This window comes from Falco rusticolus, chromosome 5 (genome assembly GCF_015220075.1).
Source record: "Falco rusticolus isolate bFalRus1 chromosome 5, bFalRus1.pri, whole genome shotgun sequence".
Taxonomy (NCBI): Eukaryota; Metazoa; Chordata; class Aves; order Falconiformes; family Falconidae; genus Falco; species Falco rusticolus.
In genome coordinates, this window is record NC_051191.1 from 21,173,428 (window position 1) to 21,190,773 (window position 17,346).

Sequence of the window (17,346 nt, forward strand, 5' to 3'; positions counted from 1 at the left end):
ACTGTTTCCACTACCACCACCAAAAGTTATGCTTCCTAGAGATATACCTCTACACAAAACCTGAACCTCTGCATAAAGAAGTCGCTAGGGAAAGGTACACCTTTTAATTAATATTTGTTTCTTATCACATAGTTGTCACAAAGACTGTACTTCTATGGAGATGTACCATGTTTAGTGAGGGTTTCTTCTGAAAAGCTGGAAAATGTGGGTTTCAGTTCATGCTGATAAAAACTGCTGACCCCGCTAGGGACTACACAGCACTCAGCAGAGCAGCTGTGGGGCTGAAATGCCAGTTTAGCAGGAACAGAGGGAACCTCTATTTTAATAAGTTTATTCCACTTACAGACAGATGTGGGAAATTCAAACAATGTAATACTCCAAAGACTTTCCCTCAAGGTGTTTGAGCAGCATATTAACTGAGGCCCCTCTAGCAAACTCCGTTACCAGTACTTCGTACAGTCCTATGTGTTGTTTCTCTAACAGTACTAGAAAAGACTTCATCCTCCTATTGCATTCCTCAAACTGCAAGCAGGTAGCAGTTTAAAACTTTGCTTCATGGTGAGGATTTTCTTCTTAAAAGAATCTCAAAAGAGCTAGGAAACAGCAGCTATGGAATAATAATTTTGACATATAGCAAAAAAGTTTCAGAACAAAGTTTCTGGTGGTTTCTGTACAGCTGAAGGAACATCTGTTATCTTACCCCAAACATGACTGTTGATTCCAGGAATGCTCGTGTGTTCTCAGTTCCTACTCTAACTGGTATATGCAGAGCTTTACTTTTTTCAGCCTACAGGTGGTGGCTGCAAGTTTCACCATCGGTAAGTCATTTTCTTCAGTACTTCAGTACAGATTCTTCTATTTTTAGCCTTCTTTCCTAGGGATGTAAGGCACATGCAATCACACTATTAGTTTCTCAGTCCTCTATAGGCAACTTTCCAACTGGTTAGCTAATTTCATGAAAATTTGGAGGATAAAAGGCCTCAAAGATATGAAGTTCCTTTCAGAGTTGGGAAAGTTGGCAGCAACTCTATTACCTCACCAACCAAGGCAAAGACAGGGGGAGTTCAGCCATTATCCATTTGGGCTGGCAGAAAGCAGCCCGTGTTTCACACTTGTGTAATGGCTGATGGATCTGTGTGTGCCTGGCAGATGACGGGGTCGGGGAAAGAGGAATTCTGTTCTGCAGGACATAGGGAAGGCTCATGGTTAGTGCTGGGAAAAGACAAGAGGGAAAGCACTGCAGGGAAAGGATGTGAATCTGTATGACACTGGCTTTTCATTATTTCCACAGTTTGTTAAAACAACTTGTTAAAAAAAATATATATATTATCAATTTGTTGAAGTAGTGAACTTAAGATATTATGTTTCTACCACCACACACTTCTCAGTAGTCATTTGATTGTCTGTCTGGATGTGGTCCCCTGCCTTTGCATACACATTTTTTTTCTCTCTGTGAAAATGACCATAACCTAAATATCCTTTCTCTTATGAGAATATTTCCATAAAAATAATGATACTGAGATGTCCTGGCATGACAGCTGTCATAGCTAAAGCACTCTTTATTTATCCAGTTGTAGCTACAGCCATGACTTTATGAGGCAAACTACTGGTAGTTTGCAGAAACTTACCTTAATTATTTATCAAAAGCCTCACATGTGTAACTTGTTTTGTAGCCAAGTCCAAGCATCTTTACAAAATACAACAGTTGACTGCACAGGCTAACTTTTGTCTCCTTATTCTAATATTTCAGACATATTTGTCACTACTGTTACTTCTTTTTAGCCTCAATAGTGAGTATAATGTTGTCTCTTGACACTTGTGTTTGCTAAAAGGAGATAATGAGTATAATTATGATTGCTTCTTTTACACCATGTGGTTTGTTAATAAAAATTACACAATATCATTCTTCCCTGAACACAGTAAAAAAATTTTCTTTCATTATTACTTTCATTATCCATCCCAAGATGCATTCAAAAGTGTTTTGCTCAGAAAATCTGCAGACCTTCTTTCTGAGCTATGCTACCAAGCCTTTCCCTATTCCCTCTCGATCTTTTGCTTCTTTCACTGTCTTTGGCTCCTTCTAATCAGGCATGAGGCTTCCTCTGAGATTTTCCTCAGCAGTAACTGTTCTTTTGCCCGGGCTACTTTAATCTCAAATAGCTAACTGATTCAGCTGCCTGTGGCCTCTTAGAGACAGGAGAGAAAAGGAAGAATAGGAGCTTAGACACTGAAAACAAGACGCAAACTACATCTTTGCCTGGACCAACCAGAGACTAAGGTGCTGTACCTTTTCAAATGGCAAGGAACCTCCACAATTCTTCCTCTCCATTGCCCTGAAAATGGCCTATGAGACAGGGTAACACTATCCTTCATTTTCTTTCACCACTAAATACAAAGAAGTTCAACTGCTCCATCATTTAGTCTGAGTAGAAGAGAGATAACATGCTCATTAGCCTCAGTGAAATTCGATATTCCTCACTGATCAGAAAGCAATTCCTTCTGAAGAGCACATTCTCCTGGATCCCTCTCGTGGCAACAGAGAACAGTCGCAATAGAGAAAAGGCTGGTATTTTCCAGAGGAAACAAAATATCCACGACAAGGAAAAGAATCGGAGATGTGTATTTTCTACACTGAATGTCTTACCACTTGTTCTTGAAAACATGTAACATGTCCCGATTACAACAGAGAAGTTTTTTCCACTGGATTCAGAAAGAGGCCTGCATCGTATTCACAGGAACAGCATTCAAGCATTCACAGGTCAGGCACTCAAACACATTACTTTGGAAAGATAAAATTATGTTTTCCATTAACTCAATCCCTTTCAGCTCAAGATAAATAGGTCTAATGGTTTCCATTCTATATTTCTAAATTGCTTTTCAAAACATCCTCCTCAGCAGCATCTTGCTCCCTGCCGACACCCACACTCAGCCACGACGCTGGGTGATGACCCAGCTGATATTATTTCCAAAGTTTCCTGGTCTCATTTCTGCATCCAACCTGCACTCCTGGCTCAACTTTCCCTCTTGATAAAAGAGATAATAATTAGACCTCTATTTTGCTAAGGAGTGCCTTTGCTCTTTGCTTCCTCTATTCCTGAGCTCCTCCTCTAGTCACCCACTGCATTTTGCTGTTGCACTCATTCCTGTCATTTAGCTTTTTTTTGACATCTAGTCTTCAAGCAGTGATAATTATTTTCCTTCAATAGTTTCATCCTGACCGCCTTCTTCCTTTCTTTCACCAGTACTTTTATTTATATTCATGTCTTATTAGGTTCTTGTTTTCTTTGTTGTTCTCTTATTTTGTTCTCATTTCTGGGAGTTCTTCTGATCATTCTTCATTAAACTGCTTTTTACTCCACTCAGTCACTGGTCTGGCTCGTTCTCTATATCCACTTCTATTTTCATGCTGAAATACCACCCCTGCCAACATTTCCACCACTACAGAGTAGTTCTGTCCTCCTTCAGTACTTGTACATTCATAGGCAAGTATGTCCACTCAACTACTAGTATTAGAAAAACTTCTTTAGAGTCTGCATACCTTCTAACTACTGCATCACTTCACAGTGTCCAAAGCAACAGCTGAATGCTTGTTAATCATTATTAATTCTGTGAGATGGAAATTTGTGTTTGTAATAAACCCAACAATATCTGTAGCCGCCAGGAAGAGGCGAAGAGTGGGAAAGATGGTTGGATGTCTTTGTAAATGAGATTTATAGCCCTCTACCCACAGTCCCTTCCAATGCTGATTTATTTAAATGTCTGTACATAGCAGACTATAATATGTACAAACTTCATACCAGGGGAGAAAACAAAGGCTGGACAGCTGTTATGTCCAATAGGCAAACTAAAAAGTAAAGGCATCTCTATTCCCAGAAGTGGATTTTAAAAAATGAAATGTTATGTTGGCCTTTATTACTTACCATTGTATTAAAATGATGAGCATTTCTGATATATGAAACTTCTTTTATAGCCTCTCGTTCCCAAAATGAAGAGAAACCTTGTTTTGTTAAATTAATAGTTAAAAAAAAAAAAAAAAGCTGTCTTCCTACAGGTTGGTTCATGTCACACTGCCTTTAAATACTGCCCCGTCCCCCCCACTGCAATGTCAGCACATGCTCCTGCCAAACAGCCTTGGGACAGGCTGAGCTGCGTTAACATTTCCTCAACAGAGACATTAATAGTGTCTCCCTCCCACACTGTGCAGCTGATGATTTTCATGAAACGCATAGAGAATTCATGTATTTGAACTCTTACTTCTGCATCAGTATCGGTTGGAATCAGCCAACCAGCTCCAAAGTTATTGCAGATGGGTTGATGGGCAGCCTGTATGCCAGTAAAAACCCCATTTCTTTAAGAAATCACACTAAAATAAAAAACCCTCTAAGCTCCTACCTGTCAAGATTTCAAATAAGAGCTTTAAAACATGATAAAGTGCATCCTATGGGTTTACATACCAGAGAACAGATTTAGAGTGGTTAGTGTTTGAGAGAAAAATAAATGCACGATCTAGGCAGACTCATTAATATGTTGGGGTTTGGCAACAGTGAAATTGTGAAGTATTTTTTTCCTATGAGGCAATTCAGCTCCTACTGTTGTTTTTCACTTGTACTTTTCGATTTTTAGCACTTTACAAGTGAAAGCTTGCTGCTGAGGGACACAGAAGAGACACTGGTCTCCCATCCTTCCTCCAAATTTTTTTAAAAAGTGTATTTATGAGCACTAGTATCTTGGCTGTGAAAAAAATGCTGCCTAAAAAAGGTGCAGAACACTGAAATGAACCCTTCAGCTGTCTGCTCCTCCCTCCGACCCATCCACCTCCATTGCTTCCCTTGGGTCTCAGCGTAATTTTTAATACCTATATGGGGATTTCGAACTCACAAAACTCATGCATAATTTTTGGTGCCTGCTGTGCGACACTGTGGCTCTCCAAGGAGGCAAAAGAAGAGCTTTTTCTATTGTTTCTGTGGTAAAGGACGCTGGGTCACTTGGTTAAACAAAGAGCGCCCCCCGATTTTCACACAGCAATAGCTAAGAGGGTGAGGGCGCGGTCTGCTCCTCCCTCAACAAGGGCGGGAAGCCGAAGCTTTTTCCCAACCCGATGCTTTTTGCCCACAAATAACGTGAATACTCATTAGACAGTCTACTGAACGTCAGTCTTCCCTATAACTTTGAAAAGCACAACTTTCTTCTCTCCTCCTCTCAGCTACAAGTTGTTGTGGTTTGGTGTTCTGGGTTTTTCTCTCCCTTCCCCTCACCCCACTGACCTTTTGCTAGTACTTTAGGCTGTGGGTGGAGCAGCGTCTTTGTGCTTTGTTTCTCGCCCGGCTCCCTCTGAGCGCGGAGGGCGGGGCGGCGGCGGCGGCAGCTCCCCTCAGCGCCGGAAAAGCTTTTCCCGCCCTTTTCCTGACGCGCCCGCTACTACCGCTACGGCCGCTAGCGGCGCGCGGCTCCGCCCCACCCCGCTTCCCGCCTTCCACTGCGCGTGCGTGGGCCGGGGAGGCGGCGTGGGTGCCATGGCAACGGGGCGCGGGAGGTAGATGGGGGGAGGCTGCGCCCGGTGGTCCCGCTCCCGCTGCAGGCAGAGCAGGGGCTGCGCTTCAGCGTTGTGTTTTTATTTCTGGAGCGCTGTGTCTCTGTGAGCCAGCCGGCTGCCTCTCACCCCCCGGTGGCGGCGGGGCAAAGGCTGTGGAGAACTTGTCTTTCCGCGCGGAGGAGGCTCTCCCCCCGACTTCGCTCCTTCTGCCTGTGCCAAAGGGGAGGAGGGGGCAGGGTGCTGTGGAGGCGGGGAGGTAAGGTCCTGCCGGTGGGCCGCGGGACGGGGCCGGTGGGTGAGGGGGGCTGGAGCAGCCTGGCAGCGCTGCCGTGGGCGTGGGGCCGGGCAAGTGCCTTCTGCAGGTGGCCGGCACCGGGCTGGGGTTCAGGCTCTCCTCTTCCCCCTGCCTAGGCGTGCGCTGCTGGGGTGAATCTCAAGGGCTTTGCTGAAAAGCTCGGAGTCCTCGACTCAGGCAGTTACTAGGTGACTTCACAGGTGATTGTCTACAAAGAAATGCTTTTAGCTATGATACGTGTCCACCTGTTTTTGCAAGGAACTCATTTTAACTTTTTTTTCCCCCCCTTTAAAGTTTAGAGAGGAATGATACTAGTGCTTTGCACAGTGCGTTACCCACTGCGTTGCTGTGTGTTGCAGGGTCCATCTTCAGGGCTTGATGTGGAGTCCCACTGCTCTGTAAAAAGACTTCGACATGGCAATACAGGTTTGACTCTTCTGGAGTATTGATACCACTTTTTAAGGAAATAAAGTTAAGCTGCAGGGTATAAACTGACCTGACCAAATTTACTTTTTGTACAAGTATGCACCTGATTCTGACTTTTAGCTTTTCTTGCTTTTCATGGGTATGGGCTGTAAAACTTTGCACACATCCTATAAAGCCTCAAATCTTACTGCTTGTAGGTGAATGAAAATGCTGCAGAAATATGGATCTCCCAGTACTTTTGAAGAGTGTTTGGATGTCATGCTGGGCTGTAGTTTAAAAACTCAGAAGAGATCAGGGTAGGAAGACTGATTTGTAAGAGTCCTGCCTATACACACTGCAAAAAATTTGCATCATGTCCTCTGGTTGCCTGATAAATGCATAAGAAATCCTGGGCTACTCAGCTGGTGTGTGAGGCATTGGCTTCAGCACTGCTGTATGAGTACATAAACACACAAAGTGTTACGTAGCTTGTTAGCTTTCTGTGCTTTGGGAGCCGCTGCTCTTGGTTGTGCTCGAATGTGTGAGCTGACTGCAGACTACAGCTTACTGATGCCCCATTTCATGAGAGATGGGAAACAGAAGACAAGACAGTTGCTGGCAATTATTGAGAACATTTAAAGCCTGGAGGTCAGAGGTATCTGCTGCAGGGGGACAGTGGAAACAGGCTGCTCTAGATGAAAGGCAGTCCCTCTTTCTCACTGCAGACTTAGCCAACAGTTTGCCTTTACCTATAAGGACCTCTGGACTTCTCTCTCTCTTGGGTTTTTTGGGTTGTGTTTTTTTTTTTTTTTTTACATTTTATTAAGGAACAGGCCAAATTCTGACCAGGAACCCAATCGTCCTCACAAAATCTGTCAGAGACCCTGCTGGGAGTGTGTAAAACAGGGAGTGTGATTCAGGTAACTGGCTGAAAAAACTGACATAAGCACCTTCTCTGAAGTGTGCACATTCCAGCACAAAGTATTCTAAAAATTCTATCCAATTAAGGTCTGCAGAAAAGGCTTGTCACCTTCTCTAATATATGTCTGAGTTCAAGTAGTTTGCAATCTGCATGACTGGAGGTTTAGGAAACAATCTGCTGTCAGCTGCAGCTTGCACGCTTTATTTTCTGTCTGATTTTTTCCTTCTGTGGATAGTGGTTCTGTATGTTTTATATAAAAATACTGACACTTTTTTTTTTTCCCTTTTTCTTTACCCAAACATATTTCTTCACATTACAGTCTTGGCTGATTCTGAAGGTTGTATCCCTGACTGTTCTCATACCCCAGAGAACAAATGTTTGGCTCTTTTTGCACTGAACAGTACTGAGCTGTAAAGGGGCTCTTTAGAACTGATACCATGAAAAATATGCTACGTATACTGCTTTCCCCTAGTTTATGCCCAACTGATAGTTACATGTGACCTTTCTGGCTGTATCTGTGCTGACTCTTACTAATGAAGTGCTTGGATCCATGTAATTACAGTATGCAAAACCAGGCAAACAACAGAAATAGATGGGCAGATGCATAAAGTGACTTGGTATGTACTGAAAGTGCTCTTGGCATCAGACCAGAGATCAGATACTTTTAGTCACTCTTTATGTGTAAATACTCCCATTCAGCCTTTTCTCTGGGACTAGCTGTCCCTGCATCGACATTCCTGGGAAGCTGCCCACCTTCTGGCTCTGTTTACCCTCACCATTTTCCTGCCTACAAAGCAGCAATGAGAGATCCTTCTGGGTCCCTGACACCATTTCTGTTGCTCGATGCCTGGAGGCAGTGTCTTCCAAGTAGACATGCTCCAGGCTTGTTGCAAGGAGTGGCCAGAATGGGTGAGAAAACAATCCAGGGAGTGAATCAGACTCTGGCAAATCCCTCTCAGAGGCCAGAGGCTGGGTGTTCAGGCACAAGTGCTAATCAACTAGGGTTAACGGGAGTATTTTTTTGGGCTGATCTAGGGCTTTGGGGAGTCTTGGCAACACCTTCCTACATACAGAATGGCAGAGTTGCTCCTTACATTTGTGTTACTGCTAATGGTAGAAGGGCAATGGTATCACAGAGCCTTGAAAAGGCTGCAGCTTTAAGAAGGAAGACCTGATTTTCTAGTTTATGACCCAGTCACAAGTAGACATGCAGTAGTGGATGAACATAGACTTGGCTTACTTCAAGATTGTATTGTAATGCATTATTTTAAAAATGCAGTTGAAAAGGATGTATAATTTCCATTGCGCACAAACTTTTTTTTTCTTCTCCAGAGAGAAGCACAGGGGAACACTAATTAGCTCTGTCTAGTGACTTTAAAGATTCTTACAGCCTACAGAGCAAATACGGATTTGGTGAAAGTGTACTAATGCTTGTGAGTCCACATAAAAATCACCACAGGGTACAGGAGTAGAGAGTCATGGGCTCTGAGCTAATACTGCAAGTCAAGACTAAGACGCAATGAAACAGCTGTTCCGGGATGTCTTGGGATCCTCTGCCCAGAAGTGAGACAATAAAGACACAGAACTGAGTGGTTTTCTGGCCATTTTCTCTCTGCAGGCAGTTAAAAGCAGCAAACCCAAGCGTGGCAAAGGCAAAAGCTCCAAGAAGAAAGGAAAGAAGATGGCGAAGGAAGTGGATATCCTCAGCCCAGCTGCCATGCTCAACGCTTACTACATCTGTCACAATGCCCCTGCCTGCCTGGCATTCCGGGGCTTTCCCTGGCCTGGCTCTCCCAAAAAGAAGGGGAAGAAAGGAAAGTAACCGGATGGCTGGAAAGCAAAGGACTTAGTGAAATCAAGCTCCCCAGTGAAGAAGAGACTTTTTTGCAGATTAGACTTGTACTGACCTCTCCAGTGGTTAGCTCAAATATTTTGCCATAATCACTGTTGTGTCCATACAAAGAGACTCTTATTATAGCTCAAGCACAGAGTGACAAATGGTAAGTGACACTGTGCCATTGTAATTTCAGCTGTGGCCCTTCACCCTCCAGCCCTGTGTGGAATAAAACATTGTGTCTGGAGGGTTTGTAGTGGAGTTTGCTTTACCCATACCCCTGCCGTTCTTTTACGGATGGGACATGCTCCCTGATATGCTGGTGTACCTCCAGCTGGTTTAATTGGCACTGGTGGAAACTTGAACTCAGAAATTTGATACCATGGTAAGGTTGACAGTGTTAAGTATGATTTCTATAACGTCAGCTTATCTGTCCTGAGAGTCATCCAATGCTCCCTCTCTGGGTCAACAAAGAGCCATGTGATGCCATCTGTGTATCTGCGTGATTCACCTTGTTCTAAACTAAATGGCTACCTTTGGTCAGATAAGCAGTGCTTGAAGCTCCAGCAAATCACCGGCCCTCCTTTGGCTGTAGTTAAAATCTGGAGATTTGGCTTAGATATTATCAGTGATGCTGTTACACACAGTTAGAGGTTATGATGAACCCCCCTCCCCCCATCCAGGTCTCCCTTACAGGAATCTGCCTTAGTCCCAACATCCTGGCTAGAGACCACAAACTTTGTGTTACGGTTCATAGTTCTTTCACTCCATTCCCTCCACATGTGTTTAATGCCGATCTTGGTAAATTGTGAAGCAGCATGTTGAGTGAAACTGTACATCTCTCTCAGATCCTTACACTGACTGGAAGGATGCAGTGCAGTGACTGGGAGGGGTAAGGATACGTCCTGAACTGATGGAGGCTGTGGAGAGGTGGGGAGGAATGCAAAAGGGCTGCAATCTTGGAGAAAGAGTTGGGAAAAGAGAATCTGTAGTGGGTTAGAACTACTATGAGGGGAGATTTCCCAGTTCTCTAGGATACCCAAGGGACTGTGAGCCTGCAAGACTGCTCTTTAAACCGAGCAGTACTGTGATGTGCACAGGAAGTATCACATCAGAATTTCAGTTGCTGTCTTGGGGCTGAACATCTGTGATGCTGATCTGGCAGAGCAGCGAGCTGGCTCTCAAGGCTGTTTCTGACTTAAAACTCCAGGAGGTGCAGCACCTTTTTGACTTCCAGGTAGCTTTATTGTATGGGTAACAAAACAGGCAATTATGTGATCAGCCCAAACTGATAAAGCCTTATGCAGCTTTTCCATCTAAAATGTTCCTCTATGAAGATGCCTTGACAGGTAAAATCATAGCATTGCTTGTAGGCCAGCTACTGTTGTTATGTAGCTGTACATATGTATGTACTGCGCTATTCCACTGAATCGGTTTCATCTACATGTCAAGAAAATCATGGTGGATATTGTGTTTTCTTGCTAATTAGTTGGCAGTTGGCATGTTCTGATGAATCAGAGATGTGGTTTGCGGTACTAGTTTGTTCTGTTATGCATCAATGTGTCTTCCTCAGCATTTACTCATGTTCTTGCTTCCCCATCACCCACCAGGAAGTCTCTGGTCACAGCAAATAGTTTTTCCAAGTATAGTGTTAAGTATTTCCTCCAAGTATCAACATTCTAAAGCAAGAGATCTCTTGTGACCTCTGTATTTAAGATCTTGAGCTAAACATTTGAAAACATAAATTAAAAAAAAAAAAAAACCTTTTTGTATGATGCATTTACTACACATAACTTTAAGGAACATGTGTTTCTGAGCACTGAGGTAGGAACTGCCTAACATCGCGGGAGGGAGCCCCTATCGCTGTCAGTTTGGGTCCCAAGGTCAGTTTGCAGGAGCAGCTGAAGAGCAGTACAATTTCTTGCCAAGCTGAAGAACCCAATTTAAGCAATTGCATGCAGACCAGGTGTCTGGGGAAGTAACTTCCTTCTGGGCAACTTATTCTCCAGCTACCTATCACAGCCTTGTGCACAGTTTCCTCTGAAGCAACTGTTACTTGGCCAGTGTGGGAGACAGTGTGCAACACAAGACAGGCGAGTGGTCTGATCTGATACAATGGTTACAAGTAAGGAAAGCCATTTTTACATCTGTGATAGACCAGAGTACAAAGACTTGCAAAGTTTTAGTATGCCAAAATTACTGGAAAAAATACTGAAATACCATTATATGTTTTCTCTTAAAATACCAACCTGAATTCTGCATGACGCAGTTGAGCACTTACCAAAAGGTGACCAGCAATGTGCAAAGGACAAAGACTCTGCTTTCTAGTGTATCTGAAAAGTTGCCATTCATTTCTTTGACAATAGATGAGAAAACCCTTCCAATCAGCCCAAACTGAAAAATGAAACACACTTTCTTTTTCCCTTTTACCTCTCTCATGCCTTGATCCATCTCAATTTTGCATGTAATTCAGGATCCCTGGTGGTAATAAAGACCAACAGACATCTCTAAAGAAAAGTTTGGACTTCAAATGGCTCGATTTTCTATTTGAATGTGTTGCTTAAGAGTGCTGCAGGCTCTGCTTCTAGCTTCTAAGGAAGACTCTGGCTCAAGTGGACATGAGTTGACAGGGAGTCTCTCCTGCTGCGGCGTGACACTTGGAGATATTTATGGTTTATCACAACCTGTAAGAGTGTGATTCTGTGGCAGGCTTATCTGCTTGCTGGGACACAGAACTTAGAAGCTGAGTTTATGATGAATAAAGCCTGTTCTGCTCAAATCCACACAGAATCTTTTGAGGGGAAACTGCAAGCTGGAGAGGCCCTTTGTTTTACGGTCACACTGCAAGGGAACTTTATGGCGTTATGTCCATTATGTCTTGCAGCGAGTCACATTTGTGTAGTACTTCCCTCATTTTGCTGTTACTGAGTAGTCAAGCACAGTGTGCTGCTTTGGGTACAGGATGTTTCCTGTAGGAAGTTGTGTACCAAAGCTGTTAAAAGTACACTGGATGTTGATTGCATGTTTGTGGGTGGGGCACAGGGAGGGGAGAGTCACAGGACTATTATGTGATGTAAGTGGTGGATACATATATAGATATCAAGAGTTTTTTAAAAAGTTATTATTCACCACATTTGGTATTACGAGTATTTCAAGCTGTATGTGATCAGCTGCTTTACTCTTCAGTCAGCATTTCTGTATTACCTTGCATCTCCTGGCACGTTATTTTCACATTAAGAAAAGCACTGTGGATCTTTAGGATACATAAGAAAAGCTTGAGAAGTGGCATGAATCCTTTTGTGTCATTTCTTATTTTAAGAAATGCACTGGCTGTTATTTCCCAGCTTCAGGGGAGGAGACCTGAGGACTTTTTTTGCTTATAAATGGTATCTCCATAATGAAGAGGTTAATATGGTATATTTTTGAAGCAAAACTTTCATCCAAAAGGTGTATTAGATGTTGGCACTCACTAGTGTCAGCAGAAGTAAATAATCAAATAGAGTTTTCAGTAAGCTAACTCCTGTCTCATTTGCTCATTTTTCACTGTCTTGGTTCCCCACTGCCATTTCAGATGTCCTCCAGGAACAAAGAAAGCCCAATTTTACTGTCTTTCTTACATGCCTCTCTCTCTCAAGCTTTCTGTTTATTTTAAAAAGGCATGTCTTCCCCCCCACCCCCCACCCCCTCTCTTTTGCTAGTAATTGTTATACAAAAGACCACAAGGAACAAAATATTGGAACTTACAGAAACGGTTGCTCTCTGAGACATGCGGTCTAGGTACCATGGCACTTGCAAGTATTGATGTCTTTCATTTCAGATACTGGAATGGTTTTGTTACATTCCAGCGTGTTATATACTATAGAATTATCCAGTAGTATAGAAATATACCAGTAGCTTTCTGGAGGTATTCATTGAATTCTGGAGTCCTGCTTTTTGCAGATCTTTTGCTGTCCCCTTAGGGAAAGCTTAGGGCCCTCCCACCCTGACGGTCTCAGATCATAGGTTAGTCCTAAGAGAATCCCTGGGAGAAAATACCTTTTTCCTTGGCTTTTTTGATTTAGTCTGCACTTAATTTTGTTAAAAATAAGAAATATTTCGTTCTTTTAAAATAAAATAGGGCCCTTTCAGTCTGAAGTGTTCCTTCTAGGTTATTGCTATATCACTTCAGGAGAAACAAAGGGGTTTTTTATTCTTTACTGTTAAGGTCTGATATATTTATGACTAAGCTAAAGTAAACTGAGTGTGAAATTTTTTTATGCAAAAGGCTGGCTTAGTATCAGCATTTCTCCCAATTGTCTTCTAGCCGTAATTGGCACTAAAAGAGAAATGTTTAAGAAAAATGAGGAAAACATTTAATACAACACATGGTTACAACAGCTTCCTTGGAATGGCTGTGATTATATGCCATGAAGGGAGCAGTTTGCTCTTTGGTGGACATTCTTGAACCAAATGCTTTAAAAGTTCACCTGCAATTATTGCTGAATGCTAGAATATTTTTAATAGCTGAAATTGCAAGCAATAGGCCAAGTGCTCCTACAGTCTAGAAGGAAGCCCTTTTTAAATGTTAGCAGGTAGACTGCAGTACATGGATTATATGAAGAAAGCAAAAGTACTTAATGCCATCTAGCGCAAGCAGAAAATGACATTTAACTTCAGAAAATCTTTTCTCTCTCAGGGTGATTCAAGTAGGTCATACATCTCTTGGGGGTACTTTTTCCACATCATTTAATAGGAAGTGCCCCTTCTGTGAAGTACAAAGATAACCAGCCTGGGAGAAGAGTTCTCCACGCATACTGAGATGGTAAATCAGAAGCTACAAAACTGACATTCGAATTGAAGTTGTATTGGTTAAGCAATTAGTTACAAAAATTATTGCAGCTGGTTTTTCTTTTTTTAGTTTTCTCTGTGGCTAAATGGTCAACACATTTGAAAGAGTCTTTAAACATGGGTCATCTCACCTTGCTTTGCATGTCTATGGCATATCGAGCTCTGCCTGAGCTAGTCATGCTGGGATCCTCTTACAGATAAAAAGGAGATGGGAAACAGGCATGTGAGGCGTGACCACTTCTGAACCAAAATGTCTGATGTTTCTTTGCCACATTTATAGCAAACAGCTCATTCCCTAATTATTTCATTCCTGGAAAAGTTATTTTACTACCTATGACTTTTTTGACCTCTCTTCATCTGAAAAACATGTTTGTAGAATAAATCTGCTGCCCAATCCTCATCTGATCTGATGGATGTACTACCGTAGAACGTATTCCACTTTGTGGAATACACAGTTACAACCACTTTTATGCTCATTGCATAGCAGGAATGATCTGGGTCCCCTCTTGTTTACACAAAATGTTGTCTGTGACAGCTTCTATGGGTTTATTTTCATAGCAATTCAAAATGTTATGTAGGTTGACTGACCTTGAAGCCATAATATGTTTATATATATAGAGAGAGAATTTCTGTTTTGTGACATTTGCTTTTGATGATGCTGGGAGTTTCCAATACTTGATTTAATGTATCCTTCACTAGAGATGGCTGTGGAGGAGCCAGTGGGAATGCTCTGCATGTGTAAGATGGAATTTTTTTTTCGTCAGAGAAGGGGTGGGGCCTGTTAAGGGTATCTATTTCATGTCTGTAGAGTTTGGGTTGTAAGCAGAATTTATCAAGCCCCTAAAACAGCAGAAGTGAAGGCTGGATCGATCATAAGTGATGTAGAGGAATGATGTCACGTTCCTTGTTTTCTTAATCTGACCTTTCTATGGGAAAAGAATTGTCTTGCAACATCAGCAGCTTCGTAACAGAGCTTCATAAGGAGTTATGGTTGGTTTAAATCTTCTGACATGACTTGCAATCTGCTTATTGGCACCAATCCAATGCTTGAAGAAATGAAAGGAAGAAAATGCCAACCCTTATGAAATCACTGCTTCTTCTGATACTGTTGACAGTAGTTCCCTCTCTAGTGTTCTCCATTTTGTCATTTCCCCTTCTGCTTCAGTTCTTCAAGGTATGTAATGCTTTATTTATTATTTAAAGCTGAAGTTAAATCAGACCTATTGAAACAGGCATCTTCTGCTGGAGCACATGAGAGCTTTCTAAACATGAGGCTCTTTGTCTTATTCCAGTAGTAACTGTTGAGCTTGCCATGGTGTCTGGCTCATCTCAAATGATACGGCCTGAAATGGTGTCCTTGAAAGAAAGAGTCCTTCTGTCACCTGTTGTTTTGGCTTCTGAGATACTTTATCCAGGAAGCCCGGCACCTTCTGAAAATAGATATAATATTTTGGGAGTACCTGATAATTATAGCTTGCCCTTTTGGAACTGTCCAAGGAATAGGTCTGTTTTCTTAGAAAAGTACGTTTTTATTGATTCCTCATCCTTTTCCATCGTCTTATGCATGTGGCTTGCATAATTTCTGTTGCCATTACCAGAAAGCAGTGAGCAGAGGAGGAAACATTGCAAGCTCTTACACTAGCAGTGGATACTTTGCTTTTCTTGCTTAGAACCACAGTTAGGGTCTGTTGCAATGCTTTGACAGGTCTTAAAAAGTTCTTCACAACCTGGCATTGCAAGCTTACTTGGAAGAGGAGATGAAAGTAGTTTTAATAGTTTGTGAGATTTCAGACTGGCAACCTCCTGGGGGTGTCTCTGGCGAGCTTCTCACTGTCTCTTGAAATATCCCAGGATCGTTCAGCTCTCGGGTAACTCCAGGACTGTTCCCATGCCTACATGTGGCACAGCTGTGCTAGTCCTGAGCTCACCAGCAGTCATAACCCACAGTTCATCACTGTCTTTACAATGATCTTCCATGAAGTGAGTATTGTTATGCCTCCTTTCTCTTAAACTTCTTCCTTTCAGCTCTTTATAGTAAGAAAGTGCACTACTTTCAGCCTTTCATTCCTATATTACACTTTTTAAACCTGTTATTCTTGTTGCTCTCCTCCATGCTTCACAATGCTACTGTTTCGTCAGCAGAAGGTGACAATACTTCCAACGTAGTTTTTCTTCTCACATGTTGCTACATGAGAGTCATAAAACTGAGACTCATGGGATTAATCTCCCCTAAATCTAATGTCTGCAACAATACCTGGACTAGTTGTCTAGATTCATATAGTAAGAGCAGTTCAGGATGTGATTCCTCTGGTTAAATGTATGCAGAGGCTTAAAGCAGCCCCAGGTGTCTTGTTTAGGTACAGGAATATCTAGGGAGATCTATCCCACTCTCTGTCATATTTAAGATTTTAATGAAAATGCAAATTCAAATTTAGTGTGGACACAGAAATGTAAGTTCTTCGAAGTGATGAGTCCAGAAAAACTAGCATAGCCATCATGGCTTGGGGGTCCTAAGGTATTTGGGCTAAAGGCCATAAAAAGGGGTACCAGAAAACTTTAAAACCTCTGTGACTAGTGTCTTGGATGACGAGAGTAAAACTGTGCAGGATATTGTGTCTGTCTAATCTGCTGTTAAAAGAAAACCACTCGGCCTGTGCCATTTGGGCATCCCTGTTCAGAGAACAAAAATACCTCCTGACTTCAGCATGGTGGTGTCTCAGATGCGGAGGAGTGGAGCGGAGCTAGACAGTTCCTTGGAGAGGAAGCACAGTCGTCTTGAGCTTATCACTCCTGCACAGTTGTAAACTCAGCCCTGCTCACTCTCGCTAATAATAGCCAAGTGTAATTGTGTTCAGATGGCTAGCCCAGCCAGGGGAAAATCACCTTGCCTGTTACGCAGTTTAGGTGCAATTGCCTTGAGTAATGAAGAAAAGCAAATCATAAATATCCAATTTGGTGTAATCAGTCTTCAGTGACTGCTTAGAGAATTTTTTTCCCTAAGAAAAGCAGTTTGGACCTGAAGAAGTATCTCACAACAAGCAGATTTGCAGCCCTGTACAGAAGTCATTGCAGCAGCATGTTACTTGGAAGTGCTGTATGCTACTGCGTTAGGAAGACGGCAGCTGGTCTAAGGAGGGGTCACCCAAGTTTGGCTCCCAAGTTGGGCTCCCAAGTTTGCTGGAGTAGTGCTGGCCACAGCCACCCCTGCCAGCTCTGTCCCACAATCGAGGACTGGGATTATCAGGTGTTCCAGCAGCAGTGCAGGGCTGGTAAACAGCAAGCCTCAGCATGGAAATTAGAGTCAGGCTACCCCTGTCCTAAGAACCAATAAAAAAAAAATCTTCACCAGTGTGTCTGAAAATAAGCTTCAGGCAAAACGTGGGGATGGGAGAGGAAAGCCTTCCTGCCAACAAGTTCCCATCTCCTTTCTTCTTTTTTTACACTCTCATTTTTGTCTCCCCATTAACTGTTTTTGCTGTAAAATCTACTGTAGTTTGGTGCTTAGCTGCAAGGATTGTTGCAATGCGCAC

The 17,346-nt window shown here is 42.6% G+C and overlaps 1 protein-coding gene across 5 annotated transcripts; it reads left to right on the forward strand.

Annotated features, from left to right (window-relative positions):
* Positions 1-598: 598 nt before the first annotated feature.
* SMKR1 (small lysine rich protein 1) lies at positions 599-12,674 on the forward strand. 5 transcript variants are annotated; one of them, XM_037388340.1, is made up of 4 exons: positions 747-818; positions 2,192-2,758; positions 6,188-6,254; positions 8,774-12,674. In XM_037388340.1, the coding sequence occupies exons 3-4, from the start codon at positions 6,243-6,245 to the stop codon at positions 8,975-8,977; spliced, it is 216 nt and encodes a 71-aa protein (XP_037244237.1). In that variant the 5' UTR covers positions 747-818; positions 2,192-2,758; positions 6,188-6,242; the 3' UTR covers positions 8,978-12,674. The 5 variants fall into 5 exon arrangements, with proteins under 5 accessions (XP_037244235.1, XP_037244236.1, XP_037244237.1 ...); XM_037388339.1 differs by lacking the exon at positions 2,192-2,758 and having other exon boundaries at positions 740-818; XM_037388336.1 differs by lacking the exon at positions 6,188-6,254.
* The last annotated feature ends 4,672 nt before the right edge of the window (positions 12,675-17,346 follow it).

Coding starts and splice junctions, on each gene's coding strand:
- SMKR1 (XM_037388336.1), top strand. CDS start 2,636: ATGTCTTACCACTTGTTCTTGAAAACATGTAACATGTCCCGATTACAA. Junction 2,759..8,773: donor CAGCATTCAAGCATTCACAG/GTCAGGCACTCA, acceptor TTCTCTCTGCAG/GCAGTTAAAAGCAGCAAACC.